The 19,007-nt window shown below is 46.9% G+C and overlaps 1 protein-coding gene across 1 annotated transcript in view; it reads left to right on the top strand.

The window, feature by feature from the left end:
- Window positions 1-19,007, top strand: part of LOC142568380 (pituitary homeobox 3-like) — a 156,526-nt gene that overhangs the window by 18,539 nt on the left and 118,980 nt on the right. Inside the window, exon 2 of the mRNA XM_075678378.1 lies at window positions 14,678-14,704. Coding sequence (XP_075534493.1) covers window positions 14,678-14,704 — 27 coding nt within the window. The remainder of the gene's footprint in view (window positions 1-14,677; window positions 14,705-19,007) is intronic.

The following is a 19,007-nucleotide window of genomic DNA, read 5'->3' as shown; positions in this document are numbered from 1 at the left end:
GATTGCTGGCGCTTTGGCAGCGTGGTGATCTGGTTAGCGAACAGAATGTTTCGATTTGTCACGCCCGCCTTCTTCAAATAAGCGACCCGGAGAGGTGGTTTTACTTTGTCTCGGCAGAATTTTAGAAGAAAAAGAAATTGTGTTCGAAGTAAAAGAAGAAAGAAACAAATCTGGCACATACGCACATGACGAATGCCTGCAGCTGCATCGTTGCATTGCCCGCAGTGTGCATTTATATATCTATATATATATATATATATATATATATATATATATATATATATATATATATATATATATATATATATATAAACTAGCTTATGACCCAACGCAGCCAATTCATTTGAGTTCCTATGATATGTAAAAAATAATAAAAGCGAACCCCACGTCAAAATAGCGTCAGCAACTCATGTCTCTCGACCTATTTGGCAGTAAAATTTGTTTTGTATAATGCGATATAAGTTATCGACCCTTTTCACGGCAATCCTGAGGGCGTCGCCATGTTTGATCACGTAGTGACGCGTCGAGGGATTGCCTCAGCTGCCTCCGTTGCCTCCGGGCTTTCAATGGATGTGCATGACGCCGGTGCGGATCGGCAAACCTTTGTTTTTGGTGGATATCGTAGACGGCGCCTGCTTGGACGACACAAAGCTCTTTGCAACAGCGTCGGAGGATACGTAAGCGCTTCCCAAGCTCATTACGCCTCGTACAAACGGTGCAAGCCGCGAATACGGTGCTTGTATACTAGAAGCGGGGCTAGGATTGTCTTCTTAGCTGTACATACTTTTCGCTTCTGAATTAAATCAGGATCAGTGCCTTTTGCTCTTCGTTCCTTATTTGCCGATAACTTTGAAGCAGTGGCTTGTCATGTTTCTGAATCAGTAACGTTCCTCGTTGCGGTCGCTAACGGATCGTTTATTTTCTGCCTTATCGCTTTCAGTTTGTGGTAGATTTGTTCTTGCCGCGCACAAGGCTTGGAACGCAGATGTTTCCTACTTTGTAATAGATTGTAGTAAATGTGTATCATCGCTAGTCACTCGCTTACTCTGTGGACCGTCACGAAACGTTCACCTTCCTATATTTGTGCGCTGTTGGTCTATAGTGCTTCACTCACGCTTCGGAGGATTGATTATAGAACACACTTATTCACTTATATGCCTAATATCTGGGTGAAAGAGTAAGTTTGGGTGTGATTTGGGGTGAATGTGTGTAGATGGCGTGTGGGGAACTTACCATGCCAGGAAGCGCTGCTACTTCCTTTGTCACTGCAGTGCAGCCAGCGGTATGCTCACTCTTGCCGGCGTTCCGCGGTTCAAGTCCTTTGTTTAGAGCTTAGCGATACCAAGCTGGCGGACGAGTAAATTATATTTATCCTCGATGAAACCCGCGCATTGCGCAGGGCCGACAACACAAGCAGTCCTTGCGTATAGCAGCAGTCCGTGAACTTGGTCCCACACAGATTCAGTCCATTCCTTAAAATGAGAGTCACTATTATTGCATCCAACCACTGCACACGTCTTTCCTATACCCTTCCACCCTTTGCAGCATGATTGGAGCACGATACGTCAGCAATCACCCAGTTGCAGTTCCGACAGCTGACGGCACAGTAGCCGTCTATATGCAGTAATGGTTTCGAATTCGCCTAAGGCAACGGGCGGCGCTACGCCGGAAGCGCCACCTCGTCCTCGTAGAGCAAACTCCGCGAAAAGGGTCTGTGCGGACCATGGTGCAGATGCTCGAGGCGCATTTGTGCCGCTGCCGTCGCGCTGTCTCGCTATCGACGCGCACGCGCGGCGCCCGCGCCTCGCGCCTTATGGAAGGTGTTCAAACCAACGCCACCTAGATAGCACAAGGCCTGTTCACTCCGATGTATGACGTCAGACTACCTGGCCCGAAATTTCCATTGCCAAGGCTGGCGTGACGAAAGCGGTGAAGTCAAAATCCCCACGGCTTACACGGGAGCATCCCCATTAGATTCTATAGCAGTCGGGCCAGGTAGCACGACGTCATGGATCGGAGTGAACAGGCCTTGTGCTATCTAGAAGGTGTTGATTCCAACACGCGCATAGCGTTTGGCTGCAAAAGTGACGAAACCACGTGGACGAACCGTCACGCTGCTCCGCTCATGTCGGCTCTGCCGGATCCAGGGAGGCGCTATGCCTTCCGCTTCTGCTGTGAGCGCTGTGCGCAAGCAGTGCGCTTTTCAAGTCTTCTAGGGAGAAAGACTGGTGCAAGAGGGAACTCTTAGGGATTATTCTGCCGCAGGAAAACCGCGGTTGTTGTGCAGACACAGCTGTTCCGGTGCAATGACGTGGAGGATAGGGGCTTATACGCGCAATAGTTTGCAGTTGCTAATGAAGCGTATCTCGCCTAAGGTAGCCTGCGAATTTGCTGTCTATAGATTTAAGCAAAGCAATTTATAATTTGTTCACTCTCACCACCTTAGGATTCCTTTATATTTATAAACGGTGCGGCAGTAGTGCACTTAGCTCCATCAACTAGCACTATACACTCTATATCGGGAACTTTGCGACGTGCTGTTTCTTGGTTTCATTGCTGTCATTGTCATGGTGCGCCAGATATGACCACCTTTTCTTCGTTTCTTGTTTGCAAGCTTCTCAGTTGAGCTGAAGTTCAATTCATAACGGTACTACGTGTATCAAATAACGTAAACAAGCTTTTTGTTGCCGAACAGACTACACAGGAACTTTGTATTTCACTGTGTTTAGAAATGATAAATATTCAGTTTCTGACTCGATCGATTGGAAAATATTGATACTCGATTACCTCTAGTCTTTATTTATAGTGTTTCTGGTAGATTTCCGTTTTTCATCCCCTCCCAGCCCGCTCCCATGTGTAGGGTAGCAAACCGGTTGAGCTAAACTGGTTAACCTCCTTGCCTTTCCTTCTCCACTTTTTCCTTCCTTCCTTCCGTTTTTGAAAAGTATCCCGAGAGATGGTTGCTAACCGCACGTTAGCGCTTGCTGTGGCCATCTGCGTTGCAGAGCCAGTCAGTTTTACCTTTCTGGTGTCCTTTCTCCCAAGTGCGCACACAGAACACGCATGTCTCGTTTGATTTGTGCCCCCGCCCCCCCTTTGTTTTCTATTTAACCTCGTCCCTCACCGATACTCCCTGTCTTCTGATAATTTCTACGCTACCTTTGTAGCCATGCTATCGGTTGACCCATTTGCGGTTGAATGCAGGCTTCCCTGCAGAAATGGCGATACGGGAAGCAATTGCGTCGTACTCTTTATAGATTGAAAAGCAAATAAAACGGTATGTACAAGCCCATCTACACCTCCATCCTGTGCAGTGAAGTGCGGTGGCCAGTTAAGAATGGAGTGCGAACATACGCCTCTCGGCCTCCTGGCAAAGCGGAAGGGACTGATCAACCTTGACTAGGGGCTGACGGGACGTTCGTGATAAGCGAGTGGTCCCACCACCTCCGACAGTGAGCCGTTTGTAAATATAGTTGATCTCTCGCTATCTGGTCGTCGCACTGTCCTCTTCGGCCGACCTGCTCGGTGCTCGATGACGCGTCGATGACCGCAGAAACTGCAGCCTCACTCATGCTGTTGTACTCAGTTCACGCGCGTCTATTTCGACTTGCATTGTTCGCTTGTGGCTGCCCATTCATCTGACCGGCTCGTTGCCGTCTTTCGTGTAACGTCGGTGCTGAATGGGTATGAAACATACCTTCACCCACCATGTGTTCAATTTACCTGCGCATGTACATCCTCGCGCCTGAAACTCACTGCACCCCCGGCTTTGCCGTTCGGCAAAGTGCCGACGTGAACCAATGAGGATGCGAGTGGTACGCTTTCTATTATAAGACTAACTAGAATCCGCGTTTTCAGGCTAGTCTTCACTGTGGTGCATCATTGCAGGCATACCGTGTCCAAATAAGTGAGCTTCAGCATATCGTACAGACATGCACCGGAATACCGGGATACATATCCCCGAACAGAAGCGCACGTAGCGACATCTTGTGACGTAGTGCGCAGTCATACTTCCTTTTAATCCTTCTGTCATTCTGTTACAGACCTGTACAAGCGACTTCAGCACTGACAAGTGTTGAATTTAGAGCACTGACAAGTGCTAAACTATTATTCTGTGCAGTGAACAACAGTGGTTGTGTGCATGTGCTCTCTCTCTCTCTGTCTATTTTCTTCTTATCTTTCTACGTCCCCCGTTTCCAAGTGTAAGGTAGCAAACAGGAATTTTGTTCTGGTTAACCTCCTTGCCTTTATTTTCGTTCGACTCTCTTCACTTCTTATTTTCTTTTATGATAAATAAAATTAAACATACAAAAACATCCCCGTGAGTATTATGTCGCTGTTGATAGGTTTGCACATGCCGATAAGTGGAACTCAGTATAGGTAACAGAGATAAGAGTTATGCGTGCTTTCTACAGCTTCACCAGAAATCGGCCCCACCTCGGCTGTTCACAACTATACACCGTCCGGTATTCCAGAATAGGTCTACGCCAGTGCATCTATACGCTACGCTGAAGCTCTGTGCTAACCGCGGGCTCCTCCACGGGCCGCTGAAGGATTCTACGAACCCGCAGGATTTAAAAGGACTTCTGTGGGTTTTGAAGCATCCGGCTTACGATCGGCTCCGCAATCAAAGTAGTGGTCCTTGTGTTTCTATGGTCTATTTTAGACCCTTTGTGAGCGACAAGCACGAAACCAGGTCAGCGAAACGAAATAAATATAGGAAGCTGAGTGAGAAATCCAATCACTCGTGACATGTTAAATGACTTCGCTCGTGAAGTGCAGAGACAAGCGCGAAAGCTGGGGACAAGCTAGGCTCAGCCGATTGGATAACAGAGCGCTGTCGGATGAAAAGATCCCGCGACCACGGCATATGCGTGCGCAAGGCCACAAACGCCCTTCTGCACTTCTTGAAGGCTACGGGACTGCACGAACGCTTTTGACAGCGGACATTCCTCTACGTGTGCATGTGCTCGCCAATGACTGACTCTTTATTATTGTTTTTCTCTTGCCTTTTTATTGATTATTCCCCCTTTCCCCGCCCCAAGTGTAAGGTAGCCAAGCGGGCGCGCGCTTGGTTTACCTCCCTACCTTTCCTTCTTTGTTTTTCTCTTTCTTTCTCTCTGAGGGCAACAACTCAGCCCGCTACATGCACACGGCCCTCGTTCTGCGGCTCTGAAGCCTCACAGAACATCGCGAAATATGCATGCCGGTCCTGAGTACCTCTACCACACCCATACGTGGTTAACCTGCGCACTGTTTGTTCCTCTTTCTCTCATTTTGTTCCATGAACACGACTATAGTGGGTGCAATTTTACATTGAGGATGCACAAAATATTTCACTGCGGTCTTTCCACCCAGAGTTATTACAGTCGCATATAGCAGGTTGAGCATACCGCGCGAGTATATGTGTACGTCTGATAAAACTGATAACTATATACTCAAATGATATTGCGCAACAAAAAACGACACGGACGTAAGAGAAGACGACACACCAAGCGCTAACTTTCAACTAAGTTTATGGTACCACTGAATCGATTTTATACATGTGAAGCAGTGTAGTCTGCGCATGCGCTTACATGAAAATAAACTGCGCATTCATGCAACATAGTTACGAGTAATGTGATGCCGCCTCCATTCTTGCCGCAATTGATGCCGCAATACCATTTGAGAAATGGATTACCAGCTTGCCCGGAATGCGGCTTTCATTAACTATATATATATATATATATATATATATATATATATATATATATATATACCGTTAAATTATGGAGTTTTTACGTGCCAAAACCACTTTCTGATTATGAAGCACGCCGTAGTGGAGGACGCCGTAGTGGAGGACTGGGGTTCTTTAACGTGCACCTGAATGTAAGTACACGGGTGTTTTTCGCCCCCATCGAAATGCGCCCGCCGTGGCCGGGATTCGATCCCGCGACCTCGTGCTCAGCAGCTCAACACCATAGCCACTGAGCAACCACGGCGGGTTATATATATACTGTTGTGATCGAGTATATAGGATAGCGAAATTCGAGCGTCCAGGTTTCTTCTTCTTTTTTTATTTTTTTAGCGTTCACTTCGTGATCATAGCGCCTTAATGAGAGTTGCCTGTCAAAGCCTCTGTCACCGCGATCCCCGATGCCTTGCCCGTATACTGTCAGAACCAAATCGAACAGATGACGGAAACGCTCGCGTGTGTCGCGCGAATGTCTGTCACCCATATATAGCTATAGCACCGCGGGTATAGTGAAGCTACACGTAAGCGACAGAGCATGCGCGGTCAGGGCATGCTTGTCTTCATTCGTCCGATGGCGACAGGCTCCCAGCCGTCCCACCCCGCGGAGTCGCACAGAGGGCGCTCGCTCGCGCTTGTTTATCCACGTCACTCGTTTTGCCGGATCGCCGGCGATACCTAATTGGTCTAAGTCGAAAACCGGCGAGCACTAAATTAGGCAATAGCGCGTGCAATGAAGACAAAGGGATGGGGAGGGAGGGTCACGCGACAGGATTTCGACGCTTCGTGGGTTAGCTTCTGGACAGGACAGGCACACTAACAGAACATCCACCAGGCTCGGCGCTGCAGCGTGTGTGAGCGAGCTGCAGAGGCGGAGCTGGTGGACTCGAGATGCAGAGCAGCGGGTTTGGGCGCGCTGTTCGCCGGGCTCCGGGAAACTCGAGTCCTCGGCCCCGACGTCGACGAGCGCGCCTCAGCGGCTCCCATCGATCGAGCACCGCGCGCTGGCGTTGGTGGCGAATGCGCGGCGGCGTCTGCGCTGTGCAGTGAACCCCGCCTTTTCATTTCGCTCGCGCACGTTGGGCACCCGTGCCGTACACACACGCCGCTGCGTGCTTCGATCTCCGTTTTTCGCTTTGTATTTCCCCCCCTTATTCCCACCGTATTTGTTCTCGGCTGTTATGTCTGTCGCCATTTCCGTTCACTTCTCTGCAGAGAAAGCATCGCAGACGAGTCTCTGGCAGCGATCGTTTCCCCGTCTGCTTCGCGCTGCTCGGAGTCGCCCGCGGTGGCACGTCGCCTTTATTGCGGCCGTGGTGGGGGTCGTGGCGTGCGCGCCTGTAGTTCGCGCGCAGAGGATCGGGTGTCTTGAAGAAGTGAATCCCGTGGCAAGCGCTCCAACAGTGCGCTGAAACAACACCGCGCGTCTGACTGTTTATTATACGTTTCCGTGCCGGGAACGCTGCAGTGAACTGGAGGTTCGGGTCGTATTGGGCGGCGCGCGTGCGGACACGTATGAGCGCTGGTGAAAAACGTGCATCTTAGTTCGTACAAATAACCACTTGTAGGTTAGCGGAAGTGTGAAGACGCAAAATACAAACAAACAAGAAAGCAAAGAGAAATGCGAGTAATGAATAAAATAATAGGTGTAGTAGGCTGCAAGAAAAGCGGTGTTCGCAGCCACGACAGCGCCACGTCTTCTGGAATCGATCGCACAGACCGCTTCGCCAGGTGCTTCAGAAGCAGCTCTGTTTGAATAGTCATAAATTTCGCATGGAGAAACGAATTTCCCGCAATTCGACTCGGTCTCCGGATCGTCTGGCTACTATTTCAAATTTCGAATGGATTCTTCAAATCGTTTTCGAGTGATAAACGTGAAACAAATTCTTTGCTATCATCTGGGCCGAATCGAGAACAGGTTAATCTGTATGTAATACGATCGTAATTAATGAATCTACGTACGTTAAAGGATCCAATCGTTATGGGATCTATTCGAAAATTACCGCGCTTTCTAAACAATATCGTCTCGTGATCCATATTCGATTCGGCATTTTCCTTAACAAAGACACTTTTCGCACGCGCCTGGAATTATTCTCTCAAAGTAAAAACGAATCCGCGACTGCGAACGTCTCGTCACCTGTTTGCAGTGAAGGCCGGTTGCGTACGACTGCCTTTATTTTTTCGCGCGCACTCGTAACGGGTACGCCATCCGCTTGCTCTGCGGAAGGAATAGCCTCCGTGCAGCCTTCGGTGAAGCCCGGCAGTAATAGGAGAGCGATAACTCCCCGTTAGCTACATTGTGACCCGTAAACAAGGCTTCCAGAACTGTCTGTTCGAGGCACGGAGCTAACATAAACAGGAGTGCCGAGTCGCCTGATAAGGCGTTCCAACTTGTGTCCCGGTGAGCCAGCTACTTCGCGACTCAAATCATAGATGGCGCGGGGACTGGTTACTAGCACCCAGAGCTGCGCCACCTGCAGCGGCCCAAGCGCGGTGTGATGCGTAGCGAGGGGTAGTGGGCTTTCTGTTTGCTGGCTAGTTCGTTTGGTGCATCGAGTTGCATACAATAGTTGTGCGAAACTCGATGGTTTGATGTAGAAATATGCGCGCATCCCTGCTGTTGCCCGCGAGGCGCTGTGTGTGTGAGCGCATCAGCGAGTACCGCTAATTGTCCCCTGGAAGTGTTCGCGGGGTATCTCGCTGCGTTTGTGTGCATAAAAATTTACTACTGTAAGTGTCACTCTTATGGTAGCGGCTGTTAAACAATCCATTTTTTTATGTTGGTACGCTTTTGCCTAAATTACATTTGTTAATAAAAACAAATTAATGTAAAGCTGCTCAGCTGCCACAAGTCTGTGTGTATTCGGTACATCACTGAGAGAAAATATGACGCGTAGCTTTGCTTACTTGAGCGTGTTTTCGCATCTGGTCTGTGTTCGTGAACTTCACCTAACAACATGCCGTGACATGCTTAAGCCGCGGCATGCTATGCATCATATGATTCCTGCCCCCAGGCTAACATCTCCAGCTACAATTAAAGCTTTATTAGAAATTACACCACTTAATTAGGCCACTGGTGTCAGCAGTGCCCTAAACTTAGTAAGGGCACGCCGCAGGCACTCAGGAACATCATCACACTTTTGTTTTATGCTGTAAATCTGCGTAAATGAAACGTAATTTTATTCGAGTCTAGGACATGAATGTAGCAGCAGGGTGGCACACACGCCCGAGGCCTTTCATATTGTTTTCTGCTCAGATCAGCTTAGCGCCCGCAAGCCACCATCACAAGCCAATTAATACGCCGCTGCTGCCACCCTTAAACGGCGCGCTGTTATCGCGTTTATCTCTGTTAGTAAAAGTGCGTTGGGTAACTTCCGCGACACAATACTGTTCTAAATCGTGAAAATCGGCTTATTGTATGTTTTGTCGTTGCAGCCACAATATAAAAACGCGTCGCAGGGATACATCGTACCCAAGGCCATACAGGTTACTGTGGATGCCCGCGAAATATAAAAAAAAAACACCACGTGGCATACCGGCTTGCGCATCGTGATTGCACTGCTCCCAAACGTTCCGCGCACAAACAGCCACTCAATAGATAGAAAGACAGAAACTGTTTATTTGGATGTTTTGCAAACCGCTGTGCAACTTTCTAATTGGAATTTTTTTCCTAGCTCCGTTGCTTCAGAAGTTGGCTAATTATTCTTGACTAATTGTCTAATTAAGCAAAATAAAGAAATAGCGTGGCACACTACATACCAAAGTGAGCGAAATGCGTTTGGTCGCTTCGTCTTAGAGTGCATCGGTGTACTTTTAAACTCTGGCTAAAGTTGGCTGAAACGCCCAGTATACATCATAAATGTGCTTCGCGCTGTTGGCTGCTGTGTTGTTCAGTCTCTCCTGATGGGCCTGTTGTTCGTGAAAGGGAATGTTTCCCGTTCATCAACCTTTTCTCGACCTAATTACAGGCTTAGGCAGAACTGATCTACCATATTCAGTGTCACATGTGCCTCCAGTTGTCAATTCATTCGCCTTCGCTCTGTGGTTTGGTAGCCTCAAGGTTAGCTCGGATGGTAGATCGACCGCCTCGGTAAGACATTGGCACCGGGATCGACCCCCGGACAGGGACGGATTTTTCTTCAACTGCGAAGCTATTTTTCAGAGAAACCTCTATCGGGTTTCCTTTGTATCTTCGTGCTATCAGTTCGGGGGATGACAATTTTCCCTTTCAAGAAAGGGCATTAAGCTTATCAGCTAATAAAGAAAAAAAACGATCGAGGCATATAATGCATTGTTAGAGTATTGGACTGAGTATTGATTGATTGATTGATTGATTGAGGTTTAAACCCCACCATCACACACTTAATTCTGTGCGCTCCGTTATTTTGTGTGTGAGAGAGCTCGAAAAAAAATAATAAACTTCACTTTAGTACTTCAACGAAAACGAAGTTGAAATGCCTACCCGCCGCACTGACTTAGTGGCTTCGGCGTTTCGTTTTTGAATCCTTTTCGATTGAATTCCGGTATGAATTTTGATGGGGCGAAAGGCAGGAACGATCGTGTACCGTGCAATGGGGCACCTTAAGGAACCTCAGGTAGTCAAAATTAAACCGGTGACCCCAACTACGGCATGCCTCATATCACATCATGGTTTTTGCATGTAAAACCCTAAATTTCTTAATGAAATGCCTTGCTGTCCTGACTTCTATCTGGTACTATTAGTATTTTCTCGCGCTGCTATTCATTGATTCCGGCAAGATTGTGGGAAGTGATTTACGCGGTATTGCTGCCGGAGGTATCTTCAGTCATGCATATGAACCAAACACTTTTTTTCTGTTTTCTGAAACCGAAGAGATGTAGAAATAAAGGGGTATCGATATAAAGACGCAGTGAATGCGTGCACGTGCGCGGATGACGTCATGAAGTTAACGACTTTCGTACAGGCCTTTCATTCTCAATTCTCAAGAAATACAAATAAATAGATAAATAAATAAATAAATAAATAAATAATCAACAAACGACCGAACAATAGCAACTGCCTCCATTGCCTTGCGGATCGACGAGCGGACAGGTCGCCATTCAAGATACAGCGTCCGGATAGACATAGGCCGATCGTTAATTCAGACGTCCATATGCGTTGGAAAGGGATTGTCTCGGTAACTGAAATTAGCAACAGGTGCCACAATAGGCTGTTAATCTACAACCAAAATATAAAGAAGAAATAGGTAGTCAGTACTTACTTCACGTTTGCAGGCATCACATGTGGCACTGTCAGCCATTCCATTGACCGTTGAACAAACGCTTTGCTGAGGGCTTGCGCTCCGTAGTAATAGCCAGCACAGAAGAGAGGCCTCATGTGGAGCGGTCCGGGTGGAGGTCAGATTTGCAAAGAGTTCTGTAGTGTGTGAAGTTTAATGGCAGCTTATATTCTAGGTATTCCAATCGGCTAATGTGAGTGTGTGTGCCCGAAGCTGAAGCTGACTCGCAGCGCCTGTCCTTGAATATTAATGTATTCATGTGATGATCGAGCAACGTCGTCTGCTCAGTCATTACCAGCGATCTCTAAATGGAAAGGTAACCACAGGAAAATAACTGCATGACCCTTTTCTTCCACGTGACCTGAAAGCTCGATGATTTCATCTGTCAATTCGTTCGATGTCTGTGTGAAAGGAGGGACTGAAAATGCATATAGAACAGCCGGCTTGTACTCGTAAAAAATGAACCCATTTCCTAGAGCGTTCTCTGTCGATTAATGTAATAGACCCGTGCAGAGCTGAGAGTTATGTTCCTCTAGTTTTCATGACGTGTAATGTGTTAAACCATAGTGTTACGGCATTTGTCGGCACTTGTCGGTCAACGTGGTTAAGCCTCCAGAATATACGTGGGTGTTGTCGCTGTGCTTCTGACACAGAATAAGCTAAATTGCTTGAGTGCAGCTAATGGTGCGTCAGACTTTTCCTTAAGTCCTGAAACAGTGAGGTGTACGTCTGGATGGCTCATGATGATAACACGACGTAGTAGTTCTGCGGAAACCCGCAAGGTGAAGAGAAGTAATGAATAAAGGGAAAATCAGACATCCACCGGTTCGTAGCAATTGCTACAAAGGAAACCCATACGGGTTCCTCGAAAGAAAAGCCTCATAGTTGAAGAAAAATTCGTCCTGGTCCGGGACGAATTTATGGGTTTCCTTTGTAGCAATTGCTACGAACGGGTGGATGTCTGATTTTCCCTTTATTCATGATAACACGATGATAACAACGGCTTGGCCATGGGTACATACTAATATGAAATAAAGCTGTGACTTGCACGAACAGTTCCAGTAAATTTTGTGCCGCTTTTTTACAGCAAGGCTGGCGAGATGATGATGATGTGATGATGATGAAAACGTTTATTGAGGGAGTAAGATGGTCTTAGAGTTCCTATGGTGAGAATTGTTCCCGGCGAAATGTCTGACGTGCACACGCATTGCTTCAGCGGCATTAAGAATAATGGTTAAGCAACTTTAAGCGATGGCAGTAGCTTCTGCCATTGACACACTTTGTGGCATAACCAAGTAAATACTTACAGCAATGGCGTGTATGCTCTGTGTATTCAGGGTGTAGTACTGCATATGTTGGAGATAACGGGGAGGCTGTACCGCAGAAATCCGAAGAATATCGTCCTCTACAGCGGCAGCATCGCTTTTATGGCGACACCCAATGTCTTTCCTTTAGAGGGAGCCTAAAGAAATGACAAATTTTGTTCAGCCGCTCTTTCGCAATGTTTACGTGAGGAATCCAGAATGTGCTTGTTAGTTACAAACCACAAATGCACTTGTATATTTTGCTCTGTGAGATCAGGGATCTCATGATGATATCACGTAGTGAACTATTGACTTTAGATGAAATGTCATCTCTGGGCACATTTTACCTGGTTTGACGTGATATTTTTCGTTGGGAAGTTAAGACGAGGTCAAGGTCTGCTGCATTCCAGCGAGAAGCTGAAGCTGTGTCACTCGCGATTTCCAACTGCATATGTCGTCGACCAGCATGGGTAGTCGAACAGTCCGATGAGGGCTAGACAGAAGAGTTTTGGGTTGAGTATTTCTCCTTAGAATTATGCTTATGGTGAATAAATTAAATTCATTGCAAATATCCGTATCACCATCGTGCGAAGAACGGCGCGTATGACAATTATGACATTTTTTCTGGCACTCTTCGTTGAAGTACACAAAAGAAGTTTGCAGCAAGGTTCGTATTGACAAGTTTCACTCGTGATCGAGACACTGAGCGTTCCTCATAAATAACGTCCTTCACTGTATCATACTGAATTGCTCAAGGACAACAGCGGCGCGGGACTGTATTCGTGTGATGCTTCGGTGGTATATATAGGATCTTTATCGGGTCTTATGCTACAAGTCCAATAGCTGTGTGTGCGTGTATGTGTGTGTACTGCACAGTAATTTTCTAACGCTTCAATGTGACTTCATTTGTGAATTAAGACTGCAAATTGGACTAGTTAGATTGAATTCATGGTAACAAAACTCAGTGCTAAGACGAAGACTCCATCCATCTTTGCCCTTCGCCTGAGCGCTGAGTTTCCTTTTGTTACCATGTTTCATTCAATACGATGTCAGCTGTGAGCGTGTTATAGGCCGTTTCACAAGGTGCGACTTGTCTGCGTTTCACGCAACCCAGAAACTGATCACAATCGGTATAACTGCGCCGTGCTAGGATCCGGTTCTAGGGTTCGTAGTTCGGACTCGGACGTCACACCGAGGGTCGCGTGCCTACGCCATCGGCGAGCCTAAAACGTGGTAGCTGGCCTGCGTTAAACCGGGGCGTCGCACTAAGCTGACCAAGCGGGCCGCCTCTATCGCCGAGAGCTGCTTGTCGGTGAGGAGGTGAGGTCGGGAGTTCAAAAAAAGCACATTGGTTTATTTTGCATATTTAGAACTCACAACTGGCTCCATAGATATACAGAGGAGCACACTCCATTCCGGAGCACTTTACATGCCTGCGCACACTACATGCCTGAGGCCACGCTACACTGCACCAAAAGTCCCCTCTTTAAGCAATCGTGTTCCCAGGTCACTAGACGAGGGAAATCAATTACTCTGTCCCGGCCGGAGAAGGGTCGGAGTGTTTGCAATGCACCGCCCTTGATGTCGCACCAACTTGCTGCACTTCTGATGTTGCGCAATCGCTCCGGTATACGACGCAACCACGATGCGATTGGGAAACCGAAGTCGACGCTGTTCCCACAGAAATCAGAAATCATCAACGTTGGCCCCTTGCATCAATTAGTGGTCTCTCAGAGACGGTCAGCTTGTATCGATTTGAGGTGACTGGCCTTGACGGTCGTTACCGCTACCACAGAATGCGGCGGTTGCTGTCACTTTGAAGGGACCCAGCTTCTTTGTTTGACCGTCAACAGCCAGCGCTGGGCTCCGTCGTCGTCTAGGCGGGCGCTGGTGAAGTGGTCGCTTCGAGGGAAGCACACCAAGAATGCCTGTTCCGTTTTGAGAGGTAACAGCAGTGGTTGCAGCGGAGTGAGGAATTGGTACACATTTTTTGAGAAGCGCTGCATTTGACTGTTGAAAGCACGGCGTCAGGGTGTGATGAGTCCACAAGTAGGGAGAGCCTTCATACGCAGACACGCTCAAGCGCACGTAGTGTAGGCTTGCGTTGTAGGCTCCCCATATTTTGCGTTGCAGCAGTAGCGCCCACTACAGTTACCAGAAGACTCGCAGTCAACGCGATGGCGGACGCTCGCGGCCGGAACATTTGCATCATGAGAAACTGGCTCTTTTGGAAAATGCAGCATGCTTAGGTTTTTACGAATAGTTACTCATTGCAGTGGTATTCGAAGCTTCAGACGTATTAGGGAAAAGAACGCAGAGGGCTTGGGGGTTGGGAGCTAACTGAATTACTGTGCACTAACTAATCTTTTCTTCTATCTTTTCAGACTCCTTGTCCTTCTACTCATCGAAACGTAAGTCATGCCCACTTTCGATAATTCGTCACACGCCAAACGGTCTGCCCGATCCTGGGCCCGTATTCACCAATCTTCTCTTACGTGAAAACGGTTGTTGAATGGCTTCATTTTAGGGGCCCAGCAATCATGTTTGCAATTGGCGGTATGTTAGGACGATCGCCCTGCGGCGCCTGTACTTAAGAGAAGTTTAGTGAATACAAGCACTGATCGTCTGTCGTCACCTGTGTTTTTGATGATGAAAATGCTGACAAAAAAAAGAAATGAAAAAAGAAATTGAGGGTCTACTGAACGCTTATGATTGCTTGTGTGTGGCAGATGACGTTCGCAACGGACGTCCGAAATCCGACTGAGAAGTCATAAGTGCGCCAGCGAATTAGCTGTGAGGAACTAGAATTAGGGATGTAAGGAGAGACGCAGGACATTCGCAGCTGCCCATATGACTGCTGTTCTCGAAGTTCACTAACATAGCAGTCACGGAAATATTATTGTAGCGCTTTATCTTTAACGTACGCGCATTATGGCTGCCGTATTCCTTACCGCTATATCGGGATCGATTCGTGAAGAGCTGTGGACGACGTAATGGGCAGTTCTACAGAAGCAGCGCTCTTGAAATATCGTGCTTCCGTTTTCTCTTATCTGTTAGCATAAATCTTTCAGTGGTCACGCAAACTTCCTGATAGTATATGTAATTTTGTGTCCCGCCAAAATAATGCCATGCAGCCTAACTTTCGAACCTATAACGATCGAACGCAGTGCCACTAGATGCCATGCACTGTATACCGCGCTGATGATCACGTACGTCTCCATCCTGCTACTGCAGTAAAGCGACAACGCTAATATGAGTTGGCGCATTCCGTACATTCACGCCCTACTTTCACTTATAAGCTCTCGTAGCGATCTCACATGACGCCATGCCGTGTATAGTAATAGCAGTTGCACTGCTATTAACCATACCTTCAGTGGTTTCGCCTGTTTTGGGGATTTCATTTGGGGACAGGAGTAGAGAAACTATAAGCACCAAAGGCAATAGCGTTTCGAGGAGCCACACAATTGCACTTAAACAAAGTTAAGAAGGTGTTTACTACATTTTTTTTTTGCGTCTTCCATTCTATGTCGTTCATTTGTCCAGCTAGCGATAGAAAGATCAATTGGTCTCCACTTTTCTTACACTTGTTAAATTTTATACACAGCCCATGATCTCCTGCAGCTCTTTTCGTTTGGTACCGTGCTGTTGTGAATTTAAGTTTCATTCATGGATACTGAAGGATCAAGTACGCTTTCGGGCATCACTGACGACGTTTTAGAAACAGAACGTTTACTAAACGTTCTGATTCTGAACGTTGAGATTTCAAATATATTAAACATTAGGATGATATTGGAATGATATAAACATTCCGATACGTTGACAATTAAAAAACAAAGGAAGAAGAGCTGGAGTGTAAGAAATTGTTGATGTTGCTTCTGCTGCGACATAATCGAAGCCCTTTTATAAGCAGATGGGTCCATGTGGAAACCATCTAAGTGGAGGAAGTTTCGCGAAAGGGAAGGCTAGAATCCACCCAAAATCAAGTTAGAGAGGCAACATAGAGGAGCGCACAGGAAGAAAGCTGCGTAATTAAAGAACGTTTTGTGCAATATCTCAAATTTCTTATATGTCATATATATATATTTTTTCTGTGACCCCCTGCCGGCACTGGTATGTCTGCTTTACACGAGCATGTGTTGGTGGGATAGTTGGTTAAGCATGATTACAAAGACGGCGCCGAATAAAACAACACACGAAGAAGGGACACGAGACAGCACGTAGGCGCTGTCTCGTGTCCCTTCTTCGTGTGTTGTTTTATTCGGCGCCGTCTTTGTAATCATGGTTTACACGATCGCGGGTGATAGCCTACTCATTGAGGTATTGCGAACGAAATTGTTCATGCCTGGTATAGGGGTGATGTCCAGAATGGAAAATCGTTTCTGTGCCGCATTCAGAAGGCCTAGACAGCCATTGTCAGAAGCGGTCACAGACAAAAGCTCGGCAAGCACTAGTTGCCATCATCATAGTTTCGAACAGGTGTGCAACAGTCACTGGATATGTTTGATCCACTTCATACGCGCATTTTATAATCATTACCTATACTCTTTCTTGTGTGTACGTGTGGGCGCCGTCATATTTCATAGGCAGTGGCACGGTCTATTGGCAGTCGGCATGCTAGATTTGGCGAATGCTCCGTGTTGTATGCCAGGTATATATACGCGCGGTGATAGTTTCTGGTTGTTGTTTTCGCGCTCGTGCGGTCTATTTAGTATGACGTGGCGTCTTCTTTGCGGTTCTGTGAGACGTAGTGAAGGGGTCTAATTCGGTATGGCCAGAGTTTCTGCTGGTGTTGCGAGAGAGAGAAAGCAAGGACAGGAAAGGCAGGGAGGTCAACCAGAGGAGCATCCGATTGGCTACCCTACACTGGGGGTGGGGGAAAGGGGAATAGAAAGAGGAAAAAGGGAGAGAGTAAGCACTGAGTGCGTGTGGGAGGGACACTAGACACAGGGACGCTATGAACGGTCTCTTGAGCCGGTGCACTTCAAGTATTGCACTAGTGCTGGTGTTGAGGCGGACGTAGCACTCAGCGCGATGCGTGCCCGCCTGTTTCACCTATGTAATCAGCCTCAGCGATCAGGCGTGTATTTATTTGAAAATTCGTTTCACTAATGTGACCTTACTGCAGCATTCTTACTGTGTAGTTCTAAGTTGTGGTTTACCGTCAATGAGTAGTTACAAAACACATGGCGATCTTAACAGCGTGGGTACCGTTCTGCTACGAAATAAGTTGCGCTGTTTACTTCTACAAACGTTGAAATTGTTATTCGTAGATACATTGCACGACTATGGTACCTTTGGTAGTCGCACAATGTAGGGTAGTCGCGCTAAAGCTCGTTTGGTGTGCGAGGTTTTCGCCCACGAATAAAATAGTTAATAATATTAGGATCACACCGTACAGTGTGGATCACATTTGGTGAGTCGTGAGCGACCGCCTGCGGACTGCGCGAGCATCCGAAGTGATGGCAGACGCTTAGGTACAGATTGGTTTGTTTTATATAGCGCATGGTCCAAGCAAGCGACATGAGCATGCCAGGTTTTACTGCGGTGTTACCCTGTTCTTTTTTTTTTTCTTACTTCCTTTCGCGAAAGAAGACGATGAAAACCGATTTTTGCTTGTTCGGTCTTGTTCGTCCCGTCCTCTACAGCTCACTCACCCGTTTTACACAAATCACAAACAGAAATAGCGTCCGCACAAATAGCCGTCGGCTTCTTTTTATGCGATCCCCTTTGGATACTACTGCTTTACAGGGTAAAAAGGCAATGCCGAAGTACAAAGTGTCGATGTACCATGCTGGTTTGCCGACGTATATCGCAGTGATCACTGTGTTGAGGAACACCGTTCAGCTCATACAGAAGGCTAACGTAGACAGATCATAGTGATTTCAACTCTACTTGACTTGAAATACGTGAGTACGATGCCGGTGGTTGGCGGGAATGTTTTATAACGATTGGCGCCTAATGTTTCGGGGTCGCATTGTCTTGGCCGTAGGTGAGCACTCGTTATGTTTTAGTTACCACGCCTAGCGATCAGATGGGGAGAAAATTTTCCATTGCACGCTGGCAACTCACAGACGCCTGTGCTCTTCGTCGATTGAAAACCTGCACTGCAGCCGAAATAGTTCACAATACATACAGACATCGTGGCTGATGATGCACGTCGCATGTTTGTGCACCCAATGAACATCTCCGAATACTGTAGTTACCGCTGCACTGGAAGGCTACACAGTGGTTCTTCGACGACTTCGTATCAACTGACATCACGTAAACTTCACGGAGAAAGAGCTAAAACATCTCCGAATCGTTCCTTCACAACGCGACGGCAACAAATTCAATTAAGCAGCGCCACGCCGGTTCGCCCAAGCCAGAAAGGAGGAAAGGCTCGCCGCGCGCCTTAATCCTCCTTGCCTGATGAAAATGTCAATAAGGTGGCCCAATATAAACCGAACACAAGGCTAGTGAAGAACGCACGAAGTGTAAGGCGCTATCAGTACTCGAAGCGTCGTTCGTCTGGCGCCAGTTGCTCTGCGAAGGGCTGGAAGGTGTCAACAATGTAACGCGCTGCAGTGTGTGCACTATATATATATATATATATATATATATATATATATATATATATATACAATACAACACGTGTTGTATTGTATATTGTATATTGTATATACAACACGTTGTATATATACAATATATATATATATATATATATATATATATATA

The sequence above is a fragment of the Dermacentor variabilis genome, unplaced genomic scaffold, assembly GCF_050947875.1.
Source record: "Dermacentor variabilis isolate Ectoservices unplaced genomic scaffold, ASM5094787v1 scaffold_18, whole genome shotgun sequence".
Lineage (NCBI taxonomy): Eukaryota > Metazoa > Arthropoda > Arachnida > Ixodida > Ixodidae > Dermacentor > Dermacentor variabilis.
This window is presented reverse-complemented; position numbering and strand designations above follow the sequence as displayed.